Here is a 23,334-nt window from a genome sequence, read left to right as displayed (position 1 = left end):
TTCCACTGTACGTCATTTTCAAAGGCAGCGTTACTTCAGTCACATAGAACTCTTCATTAGATACATTGTGTCACGTCAACATCCTCGATCACAAGATTGTAGTTGTCCCGTGATCGAGAATGTTTTATAAGTAAGCACACCCCGCAACGTGCTGGAGGCACAACGCCCGGAAGTCCAATGGTCGACAGTGTGGAAGACTGTCCGTGCACTTTTGCTTCCGCCTGGCATCAGAGCTACAATGTCAACAACGAGTTTCCGAGCAGCCAGCGAATACCTGTATCGGTCTGGCTGCGTCGCCACTTAGCACAAGGACACTGACGAACACTGCCTTTCATGCACTATGAAACACACCGTTCGGTGCGTAACCCAGCGTGTACTGATTGGCCTGCTACCACCGCGCCCAGCCAGCAACGTTCCATCCCAATCTTATACTCCTTCCACACACTTCTCATTTATCCCCACATTTGATTTTTAATGTTATATACTGGAAGCTCACAGTACGTACGAATGCTCCCCAACTATCTGCGCAGCGTGATCAAAAATCCCCGCCCCCGCTCCCCCCATAATTGATTAGTACCCAATCTCCTACGTTCTTTACATGTGTACCATCATTCCCGGAACGGTATGCCGTACCAACATTTCCAGGCCTGCGACCTGAATACCCGAATCTGAGCAGGGGGAATCGCACGGTCGAATGTGTGTTTTATTCTGTATTTACGTTTTAGTTCATGCGTTTGTCTGCCGGCGATTTCGAAGGCCTCGCCCCTGTACGGCATCCAACCCCAGCATCCCACGAACGGCGTGATTCTCTGACCCGCTCTCGTCTCGAACTCGAATAAAGCCATTGGTGATCAAGTAAAAAAAAAAAGTGAACGTGACAGACTCTCATGCGGGGGACCAGGGTTCGATCCCCGTATTTCCAGGGATTTTTCCTTGGTGGGAGGACTGGGGTGCAGTCAGCCCCATGATGGCGAGTAACTACCAGATAGACGAGAGGTAGCGGTTCCAAGGTCGAAACATCGACAACGGCAGGGAGTGCGATGTGCCGATCCGGATGCGATGATGAATAACTGGGGATGACACGGCGGTCGGTCGACTTTCGTGTGGCCTTCAGTGCCTGATCACTGGGTTTCCTTTTACTTTCCTTCTTTTACTTTATTTGCGAATTTTGAAACTTAATATGTAACCTTCTTACAACAGAAACACATTTCGCACCACCTCACTGAAGAGCAGGAGTAGATGATGTACTAAAATCATTTGCACCAGATGCTGGAACCAGAGGGTCCGAAACGCATAGTTTGATTTAATAAAACACGAAAAAATCATACTTACTGTATACCGTGTACTTACTGTATACTGTGGTGGTCAATCTGATCTCCACCGGCCACTAGTGGCTGTTCCAGTTCTTACTCTGCCTGCTTTTCACCAAATTTTAACAAGTTATTTGGAAAGTAATTATTATTATTATTATTATTATTATTATTATTATTATTATTATTATTATTACTGTATGCTTTAACTTCTTGTAACTCTACTTTATAAATTTTATTAAGTTACAAGCCTACTACGTAAATCATCAGTACCGTGGAACAGCGTGCGGATTAGAAAATTTTACTACTAACAAGAGGTACCGACATGGACCATTAGTAAAAAAAGGTTGCCTGCCCCTGGCTTAAAAGTCTACACTCGCGTTTGATACAGGGCACGGAGGAATCCTTCCCGTGGTATTTTGATCACTCAGTTTGTACGGCCGCACTGGACGGGTACAGTCAGGTGTCTGCCGCCAGGTTGTGAAACTAACAGCTGTCACGAATCCGAAAGACTACTTAAACACCACATTGCTTTACTAAACATAGTCCTTTTGGAGGTGGTATGCCTTTGCTTTTCTTCGACTTTTGATCTGTCTTATCCATACAGCAATAGGGGGAACACCAGTTTAACACGGATTCCCAACCACAAAGCAGCACGGCATTTTGCACATGAAAAATATTGCCAGTGGTGAAAGAAGTGTTAAGTGGCAGATAAATACCCGATGTCTCACCGAGGGTTGAACCGTGAACCGTTGAATTTGTAATCTGACACTTTACCCGAGCCACCTAGCCCAACAAGATCTTTCCGTTGCGAAGTGCCTTAATTGAGGAAAATTTGCAGTTTCCTACCAGAGTAAACTTCAACCAGTAACGCTGGTTACACTCCGCCATAATCAGAACGAGGATCGACGTCAGCCACGTCGCAGAAAGAATTAAGTTCTTGATCTCAATTATCTTGAACCTTGTGTACTTAACCACTAACAAATGTGCGTGTAATGTAAGTCTGGGCAGCAACTATCTGAAAGACAATCTTGTTTTAACAGAATTGTTTTTATTACGCATTAGTGGAACATTGATGACTGTGTTAAAAGCGTTAGTTTGTACAAAAAAAATTCATGTTACAGGATTTTTTAAACTTTCCTAACTTCTTCCCGTTTCGATAGGAGGCAGCTAGATGCATATGTACTTGAGATCTCACACATCTAAAAACGGATATCACTGCCAGATAGCTCACAGCAACTATCCTTTAACCATTACTGTAAGATTGATAGTTTCTATATGAACTCGTAGGTGCTCTAAAAAAGCCATCGAATGACAGTAGAAATTAATGAGGCAGCGTGACAAGAAAAGATATAGGCAAAAGATGTACATACTGTGCGAAGCTTGTAAGCGAGGTAGAAATAAAGTCGCATGAATACAACTCATAAATTTTCTGACTTAGTACTGCTGATTGCGTGTAGACTGTGAACCCCACCCTACATAATTTGTTGGAAACAGACAGAGGAAAGTAAAGTTAGGTTGTGCTAAGTTTGACATATATCAGGGAGTTTAATTTGTCCAGCTCTAAACTCACGCAATGTCGCTGAACATCGAATCTGCCTACGTGCAACCTGGCAACATTGTAATTAAGTCTCGTAGCTGATTGGGCAGCTCGACACGCAAAGCGCGTAAAGCCGATATGCGAAGGCAGCACGACTGCCAAGTTCTTGAGCGTAAAGACATCAAATCGCAATATTATTAACTTAAGGAAAAATCACAAATCCGATTCAGTTTCTCGACGCAAACCAGGGCACGATGTTCGAAATCTTTCGCTTTACCGGTTAGTATGACACACACACACACACACACACACACACACACACACACACACACACACACAGAGAGAGAGAGAGAGAGAGAGAAATTTACACTGAGAATTTTATAAATTATACCAAGTTGCTTAATTACGACGTCCTTAGTGACACACAAGAATTCGCGAGATTTTTAATAGTAATATGTTTCTGCATCGTTTGTGAAGCAGAAAAAGAAAGAAATACCTGTACTCCACTATTATATTCTTCCGTTTCAATCATTTACAAAGCCACTCTGTAGAAACCTGTCCATTACACGTCAGAATTTTACAAAATTTTAATAATACTTAACGCCAAATTTTCGAGACAGTCGCTGTTGAACGGAACACTGTCTTCAAACTGTCGCCACGTTGTGCTCCAAGCACGGTGGAAAACAATTTTACAATTGTTGCCCAGTATAGAGGGTACTGTGTCATTTACTTGCTTCACTCGCGCGATATGAACATTCACAGGTATTGCGTAAACTGTAGATTTAGTCCAACCTCACATTAAGGAGTCACATGGATTTAACCGAGCCTGCCAATAAAGAACTGGTGCAGTTCTACCTACCCATTATAATGTCAAAAGAAACCTACGCAGATTGCATAGTATAAAATGGCTTTCTCATGAGTTGGAAACTAAACATTTGAGGAACTGTACTGTTTGAACAGATGTCCACCTAGTGTCGGTATTTCGGTGTTTATTTCCTGTATGTATTACAAAGTGAAAGCTCGATCATCAGGTTTTCAACGAACAGACGTAGCCGGCCGAAGTGGCCGTGCGGTTAAAGGCGCTGCAGTCTGGAACCGCAAGACCGCTACGGTCGCAGGTTCGAATCCTGCCTCGGGCATGGATGTTTGTGATGTCCTTAAGTTAGTTAGGTTTAACTAGTTCTAAGTTCTAGGGGACTAATGACCTCAGCAGTCGAGTCCCATAGTGCTCAGAGCCATTTGAACCATTTTTTTGAACAGATGTAATAAAAAATTTCGGTCCTATTTTGATATTGTCTCTTCTTCAGGGAGTTTCGTGCTCAAGTATTGCCCACTATTTTCGACACAGCTTGTGCACAACGCGTCTGCGCCGTTCTGGTTTCAACGTAAAAGTTTAAGGAAGGACAAGAGAGGAATATGACAAGGAAATAATTGAAACACAGAATCGTACCAGTGTGCAGAAAGTAATAAAACAGGGTGTGACGGGTGTAAGTGCTGACGTTTTATTGGTGACATTCAATCAGTATTTACGTCATTTGCGCCGCGCGGGATTAGCCGAGCGGTTTAGGCGCTGCAGTCATGGACTGTGCGGCTGATCCCGGCTGAAGTTCGAGTCCTCCCTCGGGCATGGGTGTGTGTGTTTGTCCTTAGGATAATTTAGGTTAAGTAGTGTGTAAGCTTAGGGACTGATGACCTTAGCAGTTGAGTCCCATAAGATTTCACACACATTTGAACATTTTACGTCATTTGCAGACTAACAATTATAGCAATTTTTGAGAGCATTTCTCCTGGAGACATCCGTGTGGCTAAAAGTAGTTAAAAAATGAACATAAGTAGACTCGACCGCAAAAAACTGTTTATTTTGTGCTAACGGGTTTCGCTTAGTTTTTGACCATCTTCAGACCTCATATCACGATGTTTGGCGGTGAACGGAGCAGGTGTTATGACTCCCAGAACGTCAACTGGTGACATTCTTGGAGTCGTAACTCCTACTCCGACCATGGTATGAGCTATGAAGATGGTAACAAATTGAATGAAACGGTTATCACAAAGTAGTTTTTTGTGGTCGAGACTATTTATGTTCATTGATAATAATTATAGCTTTTACAAGCTCGTTGTTTTCAGATTGGCTAGAATCTCTAAGTACGTGTGGCAAGAGCAAGCCATTAGCACTTATTCTCCCCTAGGCAGCATTTCAGGTGTTGAAGTGTGAACGCATGGACGCAAAACGATTAGTCTATAGTGATTGGCGTAGTCTTCTTGGTGGTGCAGTTACGGCCGTGCAGAAAACATCAAGCCGTGAAGTTTGTGATGTGTTTGTCGGAAGACAAACAAAACAACAGAGAAAAAAGCAACCAGCATACTAATGTCCGTACAAATTAATGTACCGCATTTAAAAATGTGTACAATTATAACCGTTACATTCTGTATAACAAGAGACGCCAATCGCAAATTTCACTGCACAATGCTGCGCGCAGCAGCGAACAGGTAGTCCGCCGTGATGAGACACCGCTGGCCAATGCGGCTCAAGGCGATCGCCCCCCGCCACTCCGCACGCACGCACACACACACACACACACACACACACACACACACACACGCCGTGAGGCATTAGCAAGACCCGTAATTTGCGGGCCACCGGGCGTCCAGAAATTAGTATTCTCTCCAATGTGTTTTACTCATATGAGCGCGACCATGCCCACGCTTAATCAGATGGAAATGGGAATTATGCTAATCTTCTTGTGCAAACCGCACAGAGCCCCGTCCCTGTGCAGATGGACACAGTTCGCCTCTAAGCGCCCTGTTCGTTGTACAGTACGCTTAATTACCCCCCGCGGAAAGCGTGAAATATGGAAGTTTGGAATATGGAGTAACGGAACGAAAACAAGGGGGTAAAGGTGCGATGTGCAGAGCCCCGCGGTCAGTATGTGAGTAGGGTGGAAAGGAAAAAGCGGAAAGGGATGTTTCTCAGGTGCTAAGACGAAGAAGTAGAAGAGAAAGAACAACAATACGAGTCACGTCCTAGTACTTGTATGAACTACTGACTGTCAGCTGATCTGACACTGTCCTTCACTTCTTCGTAGTATGAAAGCCTGTCATTTCTGCGTTTTCATCACACTTATTTCTTCGCACATCCTTCCTAGTTTTTATATCGCAGGCTACTTCAACCGTCGTTGTTCGATTGTAAAGAAACCCAGAAAGACTTGGAGACAATTCCCACTTGGCGTAATAAATGGCAACTCGATTTAAAAGTGCATAATGACTATGACAAAGAGAAATAATCCGATCACGAGATTAATGGGGAACAACTTGAGCACGTCACATCGTGGGCGTATTTTGGGACAATACTAAAAACCGATATTAAAATTGACGTATAAGGAATGCTAATGAAAGGCTTGAAATTGTTGAGAGGGTTCCGGAAAACTCAGTGCATCGGTAAAGAAAATGACGTACGAGATTCTTGTGAGACTAATTCTATTGCTATAGTATTCTGGAGTCATAATGAAGAAGGTATGACAACGAACATCGAACCGTATCAGATGCCACAGGCACCAATTTACTATAAACAGTTCCATTTATCACCTTGGCTCTATTACCATTACTGTCATTTATTTTACACTATCAACTGATTTCAGCGATGCAGCATTTTCTAATGCTTCCTTATACCACTGCGCCCGCAGCTCGTGGTCGTGCGGTAGCGTTCTCGGTTCCCGGGTTCGATTCCCGGCGGGGTCAGGGATTTTCTCTGCTTCGTGATGGTGGGTGTTGTGTGATGTCCTTAGGTTAGTTAGGTTTAAGTAGTTCTAAGTTCTAGGGGACTGATGACCATAGATGTTAAGGTGGGTCAGATATGATAGTCGGATGCTTCTATAGACCACCTGCATCAGCAACCGTAGTAGTTGAGCGCCTCAGAGAGAACCTGCAGAACGTCGTGAAGAAGTTTCGTGATCATACTATTGTAATAGGGGGAGACTTCAATCTACCAGGTATAGAATGGGATAGTCACACAATCAGAACTGGAGCCAGGGACAGAGACTCTTGTGACATTATCCTGACTGCCTTGTCCGAGAATTACTTCGAGCAGATAGTTAGAGAACCAACTCGTGAAGCTAACGTTTTAGACCTCATAGCAACAAATAGACCGGAACTTTTCGACTCCGTGAATGTAGAAGAGGGTATCAGTGATCATAAGTCAGTGGTTGCATCAATGACTACAAGTGTAATAAGAAATGCCAAGAAAGGAAGGAAGGAAAATATATTTGCTTAACAAGAGTGATAGGGCACAAATCGCAGAATATCTGAGTGACCACCATCAAACGTTCATTTCTGAGGAAGAGGATGTGGAACAAAAATGGAAAAAATTCAGAAACATCGTCCAGTACGCCTTAGATAAGTTCGTACCGACTAAGGTCCAAAGCGAGGGGAAAGATCCACCGTGGTATAACAATCATGTACGAAAGGTACTACGGAAACAAAGAAAGCTTCATCATAGGTTTAAGAGTAGTCGAATCATAGCTGATAAGGAAAAGCTGAACGAAGCGAAAAAGAGCGTAAAGAGAGCAATGAGAGAAGCATTCAACGAATTCGAACATAAAACATTGGCAAACAATCTAACAAGAACCCTAAAAAGTTTTGGTCATATGTAAAATCGGTAAGCGGATCTAAATCCCCTATTCAGTCACTCGTTGACCACGATGGCACCGAAACAGAGGACGACCGAAGAAAGGCAGAAATACTGAATTCAGTGTTCCGAAACTGTTTCACTGCGGAAAATCGTAACACGGTCCCTGACTTCAGCCGTCGCACGGACGCCAAAATGGAAAATATTGAAATAAACGATACCGGAATTGAAAAACAACTGCTATCACTTAGTAGCGGAAAAGCATCCGGACCAGACGAGATACCCTTAAGATTCTACAGTGATTATGCTAAAGAACTTGCCCCCTTTCTATCAGCAATTTATCGTAGATCGCTGGAAGAACGTAAAGTACCTAGTGACTGGAAGAAAGCGCAGGTCGTTCCCATTTTCAAGAAGGGTCATAAATCAGATGCGAATAATTATAGGCCTATTTCGCTTACGTCAATCTGTTGTAGAATAATGGAACATGTTTTGTGTTCTCGTATTATGACGTTCTTAGATAATACAAATCTCCTTCATCATAACCAACATGGATTCCGCAAACAGAGATCATGTGAAACTCAGCTCGCCCTATTTGCCCAAGAAATTCACAGTGCCGTAGACACTGGCGAGCAGATTGATGCCGTATTCCTGGACTTCAGGAATGCATTTGATAAGGTTCCGCACTTACGTTTAGTGAAAAAAATACGAGCTTACGGAATATCGGACCAGGTTTGTGATTGGATTCAGGATTTCCTAGAAGAAAGAACACAACATGTCATTCTTAACGGTTCAAAAACTGCAGATGTAGAGGTAATTTCGGGAGTACCGCAGGGAAGCGTGATAGGACCTTTATTGTTTACAATATACATAAATGACTTAGTTGACAACATCGGTAGCTCCGTGAGGCTATTTGCAGATGACACGGTTGTCTACAAGAAAGTAGCAACATCAGAAGACTCGTACGTACTCCAGGAGGACCTGCAGAGGATTAATGCATGGTGCGACAGCTGGCAGCTTTCCCTAAACGTAGATAAATGTAATATAATGCGCATACATAGGGGCAGAAATCCATTCCAGTACGATTATGCCATAGGTGGTAAATCATTGGAAGCGGTAACGACCGTAAAATACTTAGGAGTTACTATCCGGAGCGATCTGAAGTGGAATGATCACATAAAACAAATAGTGGGAAAAGCAGGCGCCAGGTTGAGATTCATAGGAAGAATTCTAAGAAAATGTGACTCATCGACGAAAGAAGTAGCTTACAAAACGCTTGTTCGTCCGATTCTTGAGTATTGCTCATCAGTATGGGACCCTTACCAGGTTGGATTAATAGAAGAGATAGACATGATCCAGCGAAAAGCAGCGCGATTCGTCATGGGGACATTTAGTCAGCGCGAGAGCGTTACGGAGATGCTGAACAAGCTCCAGTGGCGGACACTTCAAGAAAGGCGTTACGCAATACGGAGAGGTTTATTATCGAAATTACGAGAGAGCACATTCCGGGAAGAGATGGGCAACATATTACTACCGCCCACATATATCTCGCGTAATGATCACAACGAAAAGATCCGAGAAATTAGAGCAAATACGGAGACTTACAAGCAGTCGTTCTTCCCATGCACAATTCGTGAATGGAACAGGGAAGGGGGGATCAGATAGTGGTACAATAAGTACCCTCCGCCACACACCGTAAGGTGGCTCGCGGAGTATAGATGTAGATGTAGATGTAGATAGTGCTCAGAGCCAGCCATTATACCACTGCAACATTGCAAAATCACCATTTCTGGGTGCACGCAAAATGCGTCTGTCATTTTCATAATTGCTGGCATAATAGACTCGAACGAGACCAACATTCCCCCGGCTGTCAACTGTATAAATAATACCAAAGTATTCAGAGAATGTTCAGTATGGAAGCTGTTATTGTTATTTAAACTCGCTAAGGTAAGATAATAATTGGGCACCAGGTCAGCAGAAAATATGGATAACTTCGGTCAGCTGCGTGTTGTCGGTTGATCTTTGAACTGCTGTTCATTGTTGAGTGGACAGTGTCAACTCAAGACCAGTGTTCTGTGCAATTTGCCGTAAGTTCTTTGTTAAATCACGTGCACCATTACGATAGTACCGTTTTCAAATGGCTGAAGAGTGTGAAACGTTGTTCTCGCTCGAGTCTATTACATCTGCATTTATATATGAAAATATACTTTGAATACTCATACAGGGCGACTTTGTAAAATTACGAAGTACCAGAAAATGGCACATCACCGAAATCAGCTGATGATGTGAAGATAAATGACTTATCAGATGAGGTAGAAAATAGGCTTTTTGAGATATCGAATTCAGAACTGGGCTGCTATGGGTAGGATTGTAACAGCGCAGTGTAGCCCATACGCAAATGTAATAGAAATGCATGGCGAACTTAAATGGGATCCCTCGCAAGAAGGACGATTAGTTCTCGCGAAACCAAACCGAATAAATATAGGGAAGACTTCGCAACCAATCTGCTGCGACCACTATACAGGGCGATTCAGCTGTCCCTACTATAGGTCTTACACAACCCACAATGCCTTCAAAAACCACAGGCAAGTTTTTCATAGTCTCTCGGTCGCTACGTGAAAACCATTAGTCCTACAAAAAAGATAAACGGGACCTCTTTGTAGGAAATTTAATGTAGTTAAATTCTGTACTTAGATCTACATCTACATCTGCATTTATACTCCGCAAGCCACCCAACGGTGTGTGGCGGAGGGCACTTTACGTGCCATTATCATTACCTCCCTTTCCTGTTCCAGTCGCGTATGATTTGCAGGAAGAAAAAAAATGGTTCAAATGGCTATGAGCAATATGGGACTTAACTTCTAAGGTCATCAGTCCCCTAGAACTTAGAACTACTTAAACCTAACTAACCTAAGAACATCACACACATCCATGCCCGAGGCAGGATTCGAACCTGCGACCGTAGCGGTCACGCGGTTCCAGACTGTAGCGCCTTTAACCGTTTGGCCACACCGGCCGCGTTTGCGGGATGAACGACTGCCGGAAAGCCTCCGTGCGCGCTCGAATCTCTCTAATTTCACATTCGTGATCCTCTCGGGAGGTATAAGTAGAGGGAAGCAATATATTCATCCAGAAACGCACCCTCTTGAAACCTGGACAGCAAGCTACACCGCGATGCAGAGCGCCTCTCTTGCAGAGTCTGCCACTTGAGTTTGCTAAACATCTCCCTAACGCTATCACGCTTACCAGAGAACCCTGTGACGAAACGCGCCGCTCTTCTTTGGATCTTCTCTATCTCCTCTGTCAACCCGACCTGGTACGGATCCCACAACGATGAGCAATACTCAAGTATAGATCGAAGGAGTGTTTTCTAAGCCACCTCCTTTGTTGATGGACTACATTTTCTAAGGACTCTCCCAATGAATCTTAACCTGGCACCCGCCTTACCAACAATCAATTTTATATGATCATTCCACTTCAAATCTTTCCGCACACATACTCCCAGATATTTTACAGAAGTAACTGCTACCAGTGTTTGTTCCGCTATCATATGACCATACAATAAAGGATCCTTCTTTCTATGTATTCGCAATACATTACATTTGTCTATGTTAAGGGTCAATTGCCGCTCCCTGCACCAAGTGCCTATCCGCTGCAGATCTTCCTGCATTTCGCTGCAATTTTCTAATGCTGCAACTTCTCTATATACTAAGCCATCATCTGCGAAAAGCCGCATGGAACTTCCGACACTATTTACTACTGCTGGAGGCCACAGATTTGGAGTTGTTCCAGAAGAAGGCGTTTGTAGGTTACTTTTGTACGTTTTTCTTGAATAATCAGAAAACTACGTCTTGTAGAGAAAACATTTTTACAGCATTGGGTGTATAATTTAATTTGATACAGGTTTAGCTTTCAGAAGAGAGACGATGGCTATGATGTTGAAATGAAATGAGTAACTCCAACAAATTATCCGACAATGTACATCTACCGCCGTTATTAAATAAAAACCCGTTTGAAGGTTACTCTCGTACCTTTCCCTTGCACAATTCGAAAACTACGTCCTCTAGAGAGAATGTATAGCAGTAAAAAATTTAACTACATTAAATTTCCTACAAAACGACCCGTTCATTTTGTCTGTAGGACTAATAGTTTGCGTGTAGGGAGCGAGAGAATATGAAAATCTTGCGAGTGATATTTGAAGGCTTTGCGGGTTGCATAAAACCTATCGGTAGGGGCAGCTAAAACGCCCTGTACATCTCTTGTGGATAATGAGAATCAGAGAGATTAGTACCAGGGCCAAGTAGTCTGACTTTTTTCAGTTGCTCAATACGCGATTGGGATAGAACATCGATAATACAGGCACGACGTCCACTGTACAGCGGCTTGCACGAAGCATGTGGCACGTTGGTGAAAGCAGGCAGCTATATAGTAGTAGCGCCAGTGCGTCTGAAGGCAAGGCGACCTTCTTGGGGTGAAGCAGCTCCTTTGTGGGGGCAGGCGAGCCGCGGAGTCATTATCTGGCGAGCGGCTGCGCCGGCACGCCCGAGGCCCAGAAACGTGCACAATGGCGGCAGTGCTGGCGCCACAGGTAGCGACTGGCGTGCCAGTGGTGAGTGCACGCCGCGGGGCGGCGGCAGCGGCCGTGTGTACCCGTTTCCGCACAGCCGAGATCTCTCAGTCCGTAAAAGGTGCGCGCGCGTTATGGCCCGCGCAACAAATGGGTGTTGGTGGCACAATAGCCGCGCACTGTGGAGGTACGAAGGGCGAAAGTGGAAAAGCTCCAGATGAATTTTGCATGCGCTACTTCAAATGCATGGTTCTCTTAAAGCTATCTGTAGTACGACTGCAAGTTAACGTGTACACAGTCTCCCAGCCTGCAAGGGACCTCGCAGTTTCCTCAACAGTTGCAGATCACATCGCTTTGATCGAATTTTTTTACTGAAGAAGTATTCAATGCTGTCGGTATAGAAACGAATGCTTCGTGTCGTAGCTCAGTCGTTATCGCAGAGAAGGGGGTAGGCTGTTAAGGAGGAGATAATTAGAGCGAAAAAGAGTCTTCTGAGAACGATTAACAAACATTCTGTCGAAACAATGGAAGAAGGAACGCACCGTCGACGACGAGGACATTAGAGACGGAATATTACGTCGGTTTGCGGAAGACTAGGAGGAAAAAATCTATTCAGAAAAAAAAAATTCTGAAGATGGATGGCCGGACGGGGGGATCCGAAACGCCACATCCAAAATGAAGATCTCTGGCATCGTAAGTTAACTAACGTGCCATCTCCCTCGAACGTCGAGACAATAGATTCGTATTGTAATTTATCATGAATGCACTGCACTTGTGTAGCACAGTCAAAATGCACTTCATGCGATGCACATCTTAGAATCCACATCGGTAGTACATAAAAATCTATACTATTTGCTGCTGTTTGTTTGTGGTCTTGACATCGTGCGAAAAGTAAAGCACTGCGCGAAGAGATCGAAGTGGCCAGTTCGATATTGTGCCACCCACGGGAGCTTCGAAGCAAAATGCTACGTGAAATGCACATTAGTGAATTACAAAGGCTCTTCGGCCGTGCCATTATGTTGAAACTATGTCGATGAATACTCACTGATAATGGGAAAATGTCGTATCGTTGCGTAATGAGCTGTACGGAACACCATTATTTAGTCAGATCGAAATCCCTGATTGATTGTAACATTTCTTGATACTCGCCCTTCCACCATGATAACTGTACGTGGTTTTCTACAGGTAAGCTGGTCGATGGTTGAACGTGAACAACTCTCAGATGACATGCATTCGGATGGAACGTTTTGCACCACCCTGCCCAAAATAAACAGTCCACGTATCAATTAGAATAAACAAGCGAATCCAGAATTAATTTGACCACCCCATGGTGGTCTCTGCTAAGACTTCATCTAGTGTGTAGTATTGGAGAAATTTGTAATTAACACACTACCTGCAGTCCATTAACATAGGCTTTCGAGCACGTAAACATTATACAAGTCTCCAACTTTCGTGGAGCAATTAGGCAAAGTAATATCTCTCCACAAACACTTCAGTGGTTGGCGTTCCGATCCCTCTCCAGAGATCTGATATCTCACTTAAGTATACGGAGATGCATCGGGAACTTAAATGAGAATCACTGGAGGGAAGACGAAGTTCCTTTTGAGGACGACTACTGAGAAAATTTATCAGATCAGTGTTTGAGGCCGACTGCAGAACGATTCTATTGCCGCCAACGTACATTCCGCGTAAGGATCATGGACACGAGATTAGGTATCGTTCGGAGGCATGCAGGCAGGCGTTTTTCCCTCGCTGTATTGGCGAGTAAACAGGAAAGGAGTACCATACGCCACACACCGTACGGTGGCTTGCGGAGTATGTATGTAGATATAGATCTCTGATGGGCTGAAACGCAGAGGAATAGCGGGTACACCATTGAGAAACACGACGTAAACGTAAAACAGATCCCGTCAGCCCCATTTGCACCACCCGAGATCCGCTGCCGTTGGCGTCATTGGACGCGGTGGGGTGAGTACACCACTCTTCCGGTCTTTATTGAGAAACATTGCGCAGCCAGCAACTGAGAAGCTCCTTTGTGATCTTCAACGATTACGTCATGTTCCTCGATAGCGTACGTTTCCACCCCTCTGCTGGGATATTCGTCTCTACTCTTCTGAGCCGGCCGCTGTGGCCGAGCGGTTCTAGGCGATTCAGTCCGGAACCCCGCGGCTGCTACGGTCGCAGGTTCGAATCCTGCCTCGGGCATGGATGTGTGGCATGTCCTTAGGTTAGTTAGGTTTAAGTAGTTCTAAGTCTAGGGGACTGATGACCTCAGATGTTAAGTCCCATAGTGCTTGGAGCCATGTGGACCACTCTTCTGGCGGAATAACCAGATCTCAGGAAAGGTTTCGGAATATCGACCACTGCAGTAATAGTTTGAAGAGGACCAGTTCCAATATTCCCGCCAAACATCCTCGACTCTACTGTAGATCCTATTCAGCTCCTCCAGTGACCGCTGAGCTAGGAGTATTGACGTAAGAATTTTCTCACTGATACATAGACATGGAGTTTCAGAAGTAATTGGTGTATGGTAAAAATTAGGTGTTTAGTTCAGATTTACGATTCATCTGTTGTCTATTGATGCCCATTCGTTCCCATCTTCCCAGTGACAGTTCTTTGGTTGGTGGAGCTGTTCATCTCCTTTAGTGTCAAGTGATAGGTTATTTACTGGTGCAGCGGTTTCGATAACTGAGGAGAAGTGCCGGGTGCAGTATGTAAAGCCAGATCACGGTACTTTTGACAGGTCCCTACTATCGCGGTCCAGTGACACCTCATAAAAGGGCAACCGGCAGGTGGTTTGGACGACGACTAAGTTTATCTTGACCTCGGGCCACAACACTTTCCACCGACGAAGGCTAGCAGTAGAGGGGTAGGGTACTCACGAGTCCGACGAAGAACCTCCGGTAGCACTTGGCCGTCTCGTCGGTCTCGATCTTGTAGCGGTGCGCCTGCGGCGCGGCGGGCTGCGGCGGCTGCGGCAGCACGGGGTTGCCGCGCGCGTCGAACGCGCAGTCGTGGTCGTGGCCGTCGACCCAGTAGCCGGGCGGCGCCACGATCATGGGGTAGGGCGCCGGCCGCGACAGCGCCTCCTGCAGCAGGCGCCGCGACGCCGCGCTGTTAGCGCTCGCCGCTGCCGCTGCCGCCACCGCCGCCGCCGCGGGGGCCGACACCCCGCCTCCGGGAGCGGACGTCGCCGACCCCGCCGATGCGCCGCTGCCCGCGGACCCAGCCGCAGACGGCGTCTACGGACAAACAGCTCCAGTCAATAGCCAGTACTCTTACGTGTCCTTGTCCACCAACCTGCAATAAACACAGAAAAATCATATGCTCATTCTCAACTTGTCATTCTAAGGAAAAGAAACTTCGAGCATAAGCCAAGGGAGTATTATGTTACCACCACTTTTCACTCGAGACAGGGTCCTGTAACATTTATGTGATCCCCGCCTGTGTTCGATCTCAAAAGTGCAGTAACCACTCACAGTCGGCAGTTGGCAGCACTAGCAGTGGAGGATATGTAAAGCGGTGTCATGGGGGGACGCCGAAAACAGTGCAGTCGTTGTCGTATTACAGAAAGGGAGTGATCTGTCTGACGACCAGTAGGATATAATCGGCTTTCGGGCCAAGGGTGGAAGGATTTGCTAAACCGCTAAATATGTAAACTTGGTTAAAGTATACTTTGCATGGCCCTATCCAAAACCGGCGCCGAGGCAAGTGTGGTGCATGACGGGCGATAGATAACAGAGGTGAACGACGGATGCGGAGATGTGTACGGACTAGCAACTGCAACGGGTTAGCAACTGCTAACCAAGTGACTGCCCAGATGAACCACGGGGCTACCAAAATCGTCTCGTCGATGACCTCCGTATGGGTATCTCCACCAGGCGCCTGGTTCACGCTGTTTATCGGCGAGGAAGACTAGAATTTAAACATCAATACCGGAACTGGACGTGCATTTAGTGGCGACAGCTGACCTTTCAGATGAAATTCGTTTTATGCTCCATCAGACAGAAAACAAACCGCTTTGAAAGGCTACTTTCGGTCACCACTTCGTAGGAAATCACCGCAATACTAAACTTTTGGAACGTCCAGTCAGATAGTACTAGAGAAATGGACCTGTGCGAGAAACTGGAAGCATACTGGACACGCCCTCATTCAAGGCAGCAACGAAATAGGTCCTTCACTGCAGCACACAAAGTGGTAAAGCAATGGCCTTTATACGCGGCGATTTAGTTTACATTTCGACTGCATTAGTGGCAAATGAATGTGCCTTATACTGCTCGCGTAACCATGGAACTGTGTAGTGGATCGAATAAAACAGAGAGAGAGAGAGAGAGAGAGAGACACGATATTGTTTATCAGCTGCATCCAATACGACAACATAATATCGAATAATGGAAGACAGGAGGTTTTTGTAGAGGTCAGCAATCATGTTTATGCTCTTTCACATAAAGTTTTTCTCGCTTTGTCGCGCGTTATTACTTCTCATTAAGTGTTTTGGCACTCAGCCATCCTTAGATCGTGTTTGTTGGTCCTGAGTTATCCAGTTCATAGCGCCGCCAACACTGCTTCTTAGTTCGTGAAATTAGACCAGCAATGACTGTACCAAACGCCTATCTTCGACGTAACAGATATGTGTTTGGCACAGAGACAGGTTTTTGGCACAGCCAGTGCCGACATCATTTCAAGCACTGAGTCTGTCTACTCAGCTGGGTGGTAACGTGCTCTCCTCCCATGCAAGCGGTCCCGGGTTCGATTGCCGGCCGGGTTGGAGATTCTCTTCGCTCGGGGTCTGGGTGTTGCGTTCTGCTCATCATCCTTTCATCCTCATCACCGGCGCGCAAGTCGTCCAATGTGGCGCCGACTGAAATAAGACTTGCTCTTGGTAGTCGAACTTCCCCGGTTGGGGCCTCACGGCCAACGACGCCATGTGCTCATTTAATTTTTTTCATGGACTGAGAAACGCACAGTGCTGAGCGTATCTGAAACGGTGAAGTCTGTAACTCAAGAGCAACAAACATCATCTGAGGCGCCGGCACGGTAGCTCAGCGTGTTCGGTCAGAGGGTTTAGTTACCCTCTGTAGTAAAAAACTGAGTTAATGGATCAACAACGAACTTAAAAGGATGTCTTACGACGTCCGCCCCGAGCAGATGCAACGAACAAAAGTGAACAAAGCGAGACTTTTTTTAAAAAAAAAAAAAAAAAAGAGGATGGCTAAGTGCCGAAACGCGCAATCAGCGATAACCTGCGACAAAGAGAGAAATATTCTGTGTGTAATATCGAATTATTTTCTTCCTACAAGAACAACAAAAGCGCTTCAAAATGCAGCCGTCCGCATAACACAATGGGAACGTTAGTCACTACTAGCAGCATGTGCTTTCATGAGCTCTGATAGCACATGGACGGTGTAAACTGGTAACGGCATTTTGAAATGCTTTTGTATTTATATTTGTGGTGACCGTTCTTAAGAACATGCGTGAAACAACAGACACCACATACGTAACTAAGGCGAGGACGGCCAATGGTTCCTTCAGTGCAGAGGCACACCAGGCTCGACCTCTTAGGGGAATCGGCAAGATGGCGCGAGTTCAAAATGGTTCAAATGGCTCTGAGCACTATGGGACTCAACTGCTATGGTCATTAGTCTCCTAGAACTTAGAACTAGTTAAACCTAACTAACCTAAGGACATCACAAACATCCATGCCCGAGGCAGGATTCGAACCTGCGACCGTAACGGTCTTGCGGTTCCAGACTGCAGCGCCTTTAACCGCACGGCCACTTCGGCCGGCGATGGCGCGAGTTCAAATGGTTCTGAGTACTATGGGATTTAACATCTGAGGTCATCAGTCCCCTAGAAATTACAAGGGAACCTCCCCATCGCACCCCCCCTCAGATTTAGTTATAAGTTGGCACAGTGGATAGGCCTTGAAAAACTCAACAAGATCAATAGAGAAAACAAGGAGAAGTTGTGTGGAACTACGAAAAAAATAAGAAAAATATACAAACTGAGTAGACCATGCGCAAGATAGGCAACACCAAGGATAGTGTGAGCTCAGGAGCGCTGTGGTCCCGTGGTTAGCATGAGCAGCTGCGGAACGACAGGTCCTTGGTTCAAGTCTTCCCTGGAGTGAAAGGTTTACTTTCTTTATTTTCGCAAAGTTATGATCTGTCCGTTCGTTCATTGACGTCTCTGTTCACTGTAATGAGTTTAGCGTCTGTGTTTTGAGACCGCACCGCAAAACCGTGCGATTAGTAGACGAAAGGACGTGCCTCTCCAATGGGAACCGAAAACATTTGATCGCAAGGTCATAGGTCAACCGATTCCTCCAAAGGAAAACACGTCTGATACATCCTATACGACACTGGTGACGGCATGTGCGTCACATGACAGGAATATGTTGTCGACACTTCGCGAATAGCTAAAACGATTCTTCTACCTTGCCCGATTTAGGTTTCCTTGTGGATGTGATAATCACTCCCAAAAAAGTGATGAAAACATAAGAGTTTGTCACATAAACTGAAAATAAAAAATTAAACTTTTTACTTGAGGGAAAACTTGAACTATGGACCTCTCGTTCCGCAGCTGCTCATGCTAACCACGGGACCACGGCGCTCCTGAGCTCACGCTGTCCTTGATGTTGCCTATCTTGCGCATGGACTACTCAGTTTGTATATTTTGCTTATTTTTTCCATAGTTCCACACAACTTCTTCCTGTTTTCTCGACTGATCTGTGTTCAGTTTTTCAAGGCCTATCCACTCTGCCAACTTATAACTAAATCTGAGGGGGTTGCGATGGGGAGGTTCCCTTGTTAGAGCTACTTAAACCTAACTAACCTAAGGAAATCACACACATCTATGACCGAGACAGGATTGGAACCTGTGAGCGTAGCGGTCGCGCGGTTCCAGAGTGAAGCGCCTACAACCGCTCGGCTACAACGGCCGCCGATGGTGCGAGTAATGAGGCTAAGAAAGAGGGGGCACTACACCAGTAGCGTGAAAATTTGGGTCTGACGGGAGGGGTGCTAGAGCAGTCCATGCGACTGTGGTGACCACTGTGTCCGAATCGCACAGTGGTGAGCGTATCTGCCTAGTAAGCGCGAGTCCCGGGTTCGAATCCCGGTTCAGCACACATTTTTAACCTGCGCTATTGATTCAATGCCTAATGGCTTTAATTTCGTTGAGCCTTACTTTTCTAATTGTCACAAGAAAGTAAAGCAAAATAATTAGGCAATCACACAATCTGCATTGAAATTTATTTCCAGATAATCTTTTGGATATGGGTACTCAGGGTCCGAAACGGGGGTAGTTTTAACCGTCGCACATATACTTTTTGGGGGTTGGACCGGAGGTGCGGCGATTCGGCTGGTGCGAGGTCTTTTAGAGGGCAGAGAGAACAGATCTTACGACAGCGCGAGCAGCAGTTGGGAGGCGCGTTTTGTAGACAGCCGTGAATCCAAAAACAGAGCAGGCGGCGGTGGTGGTTCATTTGCAGGCAGGCAGCTAATGAGGGCAGCAGCCTGCCACGACCGGGCTCGACCGCGCCTGCAGAGGATTAATTAGCCGCGACCCCGCACCGCGCTTTGTCCCCCTGACGGCAGCCTCCGGCAAAAGGGAAAGCTCGCTGTGTCCTCCTCCCCCTCCCCCTCCCCCTCCCCCCCTCCCCTCCAACGTGCACTGAAAAAGTCCTGTGCTGGCTTCCCACGTGCCTGCCTGTGGGCCACCTACGTTTCCACTTGTTGTCTGCAAATTACTGGTTGGGGCACCAGTGACACCGTAGAGGCGTTATTTACTCACGACGCCGATGAGGGGATGAATCTTCATGTTAACTGAGTGTCCGACAAAAGAAACCTTCGCATATGATCATAAATGTTGGGAACACCTGCCACCGCGGCCACAGAAAAAGACTGACCGTGATTTGAGGTTGACACAGTAGATGGTCTCCGAAAGGAAGCGATCAAGACACCACTGCTCCGTGCCGCATGTTACTTGAAAGTGTCAAGCTATCATCAACTCTGTGACGAATTTTCTGCCGGGAGAACTTTTAGTGATTCTTTCATGATTGATCTACAGTCCACCAACGTGCCTATCCGAACCTGGACGCACTAGTATTTTGTCATCCACACAGGTCAAATACCGTAAGAAAGCGACCTAAATTAAATCCTCTGATAATCAGTATTTTCAATATCTAACAAGCCTTGAAACGTTGTAGTGTCTGCGTGGAATTAGGATAGAGAAAAAAATGGTTCAAATAGCTCTGAGCACTATGGGACTTAACAGCTGAGGTCATCAGTCCCCTAGAACTTAGAACTACTGGAACCTAACTAACCCCAAGGACATCACACACATCCATGCCCGAGGCAGGATTCAAACCTGCGAACGTAGCGGTCGCGCGGTTCCAGACTGTAGCGCCTAGAACCGCTCGGCCACACCGGCCGGATAGGGTAGAGAGATCACACCTATGCACAGCTGCTAATGTTGCAACTTCCAACGGAACATCTACCCTTTCCAAAGAATAGATAGTTCGTCACTTTCACGTCAATCTCTCTCACAGGGAAAAACACCTCCTCAACTGCCCTCGTATTATCGCATGGCTATCATAGAGCACGCTTCCTGCCGACAGCTACTACAAGTTCACCGGTTGCATCGAGGACATGACTCGAGTTCTGCAACATTTTCATACATGTAAGCAGATAAAAAAATCCCCATACCGGTAGACCACTGACCTCTCCGAAATAACATTATAAGAGAGACCTGATAACTAAACCGCATACCCACGAATTAAAGTAATACTTAATGTGCCCGATAGGTTATCAGTTATAAACCAAATGGTTGACTTTATTACCACAGTTCTTTACCAGGCGTAGTGCTACTGGAGGTGGAATGACATTGCCTTTCTCCAACCTTTCAACTAATTTGCCTTGCCATATGCAGGACGAACTGTGGTACAACGTGGACACCTAACCACGACCCAACACGTCATTTTTTACATCAACAAATGTTACCAGAGGTGAAATAAGTGACGTAAATAATGACTCGGTATTGAACCCAAGACTTCTGAATTCATTTTATGGCATTTTACTGCTCAGCCGCATTTTAAACGTGTGAGTACGCTGTTGTGTAAGTCAGTCATACTGTTAAAAATTTCTCCGAGGGAGTCGTTATCAGAAGTCGTCTTGGAGCTGTCCTTTACACACCGTGCTGGTAAGTAACCCTAGAAAACTCTCTGCAACTGCTCTTAAACGTTTGCCAAGTTATTACTAGATCATCTTATCGCTTTAATCCTCTGTTGTGCCCTTCAAGTACGTGACTGTCTAAGTACTGATATGTCACAAAGAAAAAATAATTCACAGAGCTGAGTGTGCTGCCCTTTCTTTATAGTGTGAGTCAAATGTTGTATCAAGTCTAAAACCGCCCCAAAACCACACTACGGCTGCCAGTCCGACAGCCACCATGATCCTGGTCAGTTTTAATTCACTGTACTGATGTCATCCGCCATTTCGAGCGAGCCGAGTCGATGCTTGAACGGAATAAGGGTGAACATTGTGTGAATCCACTGTTCATCCCCTTTCGGTAGCGGAGCGGCACTTGCTTGCGCTCCCATGTACGGAATCATTCGATACAAACCCCTCCCCTCTCCCAAATACAAACCCATCAGTTATTGTGTGTGTTTCTCTTTCGGGAACTCTTTCCCATTTCCGTCACAATTGATTCAGTCTTGCCACAAAACAATTTCTATCGGTATCATGTCTGAATCATCTTATTTATTTATTTGCCTTGAAGACGGAGGGACCAGATAACAACACGCCATGTTTTAATACGTCATGAAATAACTTCCATAGTAGAGGAAGAGAGACGTAATTGCGGGTGCAGTGTGTTAGTACTGCTATGAGGAGAAGAGGTTGGCACAGGAGAGGAATTCATGGCGGGCCACTTCTAGATATCAGAAGAATAATCACCTGAAAATGACAATAACTGGTGTCATACGGAATGGAGTTGTGAATCGTGGTTCAGACTTTGTGGCTGTAACAACCGTAAGGAGATAATCCAGTTAATATTAACGAATTACTGAGTTTCAGTGAGAAACGGATATGAAAATGATCTAATAATCTGAACTCCTTCACTGCCCAGCAACTAACATCCGGTCAGATGAGAATAAAAAATAACGACATTGGCAATAATAGAGAGAATTTCAGTTTAGACGTCACCTACCTCAGTTTAAGATACTGACAGTCTCATGGCAACAGACGTGCATAGAGGCAGATCATAGGAAGATTAATGGGAAAATTGAAATGTGATGATGGGAACATACGTTTGACGTGGGGCCCCAACTTTTGGAGTGAATGTCGTTGATGGCCGCCATCTTGAAATCCGCCAGTTTGGATTCAAGTCTTTTTTTTGTGGGAAGGGGGATGTATGACACATCAAATAACACTCGCTTGACCTCTGGAACTGAATGGTGTAATTTGTTTTTGTCTATCTTGTACAGTTTAGAAGTTATTAATGTTCAAAGTTACCTTGATACCGACTCGTATCTCTCTTTGTTCCATGTGATCTAAAATGGATCTGACATGTGAACAGAATATCGAAATCATCCTTATATCAGGGGAACATAGCTACCGAGCAATAGCAGCTGACTACAACAGACGCAGGCACCCAGACAGAGAACCAGTATCACACAGCACGGTGGCTCACGTGATCACCAAATTCCGGGAGACGGGCTCTGTTCACGATAGGGCATGTAGTGGGTGACCAAGGACTGCCACCAATGAGGAAAATCGGTTGTTGCGTCGTTTGTGAAAAGTCCTAAACGAAGTACCCGCCGTGTGGCCCTAGCATGTGGAATGAGCCAAACCTCAGTTGTCCAGATATTTCACACTAATAAGTGGCATCCTTATAAGCTGCAGATGCAACATCGACTTAATGAGGATGACCCTGATCGTCGGTTGGAGTTCTGCCTGTGGGCTGCTGAACAATATGAACTGGATCCTTCGTTTGCCAAGGGCACAGTGTTCAGCGACGAGGCGTATTTCACTTTGAACGGTGAATTGTCGATACTGGAGTGACGCAAATCCAAACTGGGTTGCCCCAATTCGAGAACATAGTCCAGCAAAGCTGATGGTGTGGTGTGGCATATGGGACACCTACATCATTAGGCCATTTTTCATTTACAACAGCTTAACTGCACCACAGTATCTGATGCTGTTGCAGGAACTTGTGTCCCCTCCACACTGAATGCTGACGGCATTTTCCCATCTTATTTTCAGCACGATGGAGCCCCTCCACAGTATGGCATTGGTGT

At 45.5% G+C, this 23,334-nt stretch overlaps 1 protein-coding gene across 1 annotated transcript in view; it reads right to left on the bottom strand.

The window, feature by feature from the left end:
- Positions 1–23,334, bottom strand: part of LOC126455987 (rap1 GTPase-activating protein 1-like) — an 891,623-nt gene that overhangs the window by 135,699 nt on the left and 732,590 nt on the right. The window contains exon 4 of the mRNA XM_050091744.1: positions 14,918–15,277. Within this exon, the coding sequence (XP_049947701.1) occupies positions 14,918–15,277 (360 nt within the window). The remainder of the gene's footprint in view (positions 1–14,917; positions 15,278–23,334) is intronic.

The sequence above is a fragment of the Schistocerca serialis genome, chromosome 2 (genome assembly GCF_023864345.2).
Source record: "Schistocerca serialis cubense isolate TAMUIC-IGC-003099 chromosome 2, iqSchSeri2.2, whole genome shotgun sequence".
NCBI lineage: Eukaryota > Metazoa > Arthropoda > Insecta > Orthoptera > Acrididae > Schistocerca > Schistocerca serialis.
This window is presented reverse-complemented; position numbering and strand designations above follow the sequence as displayed.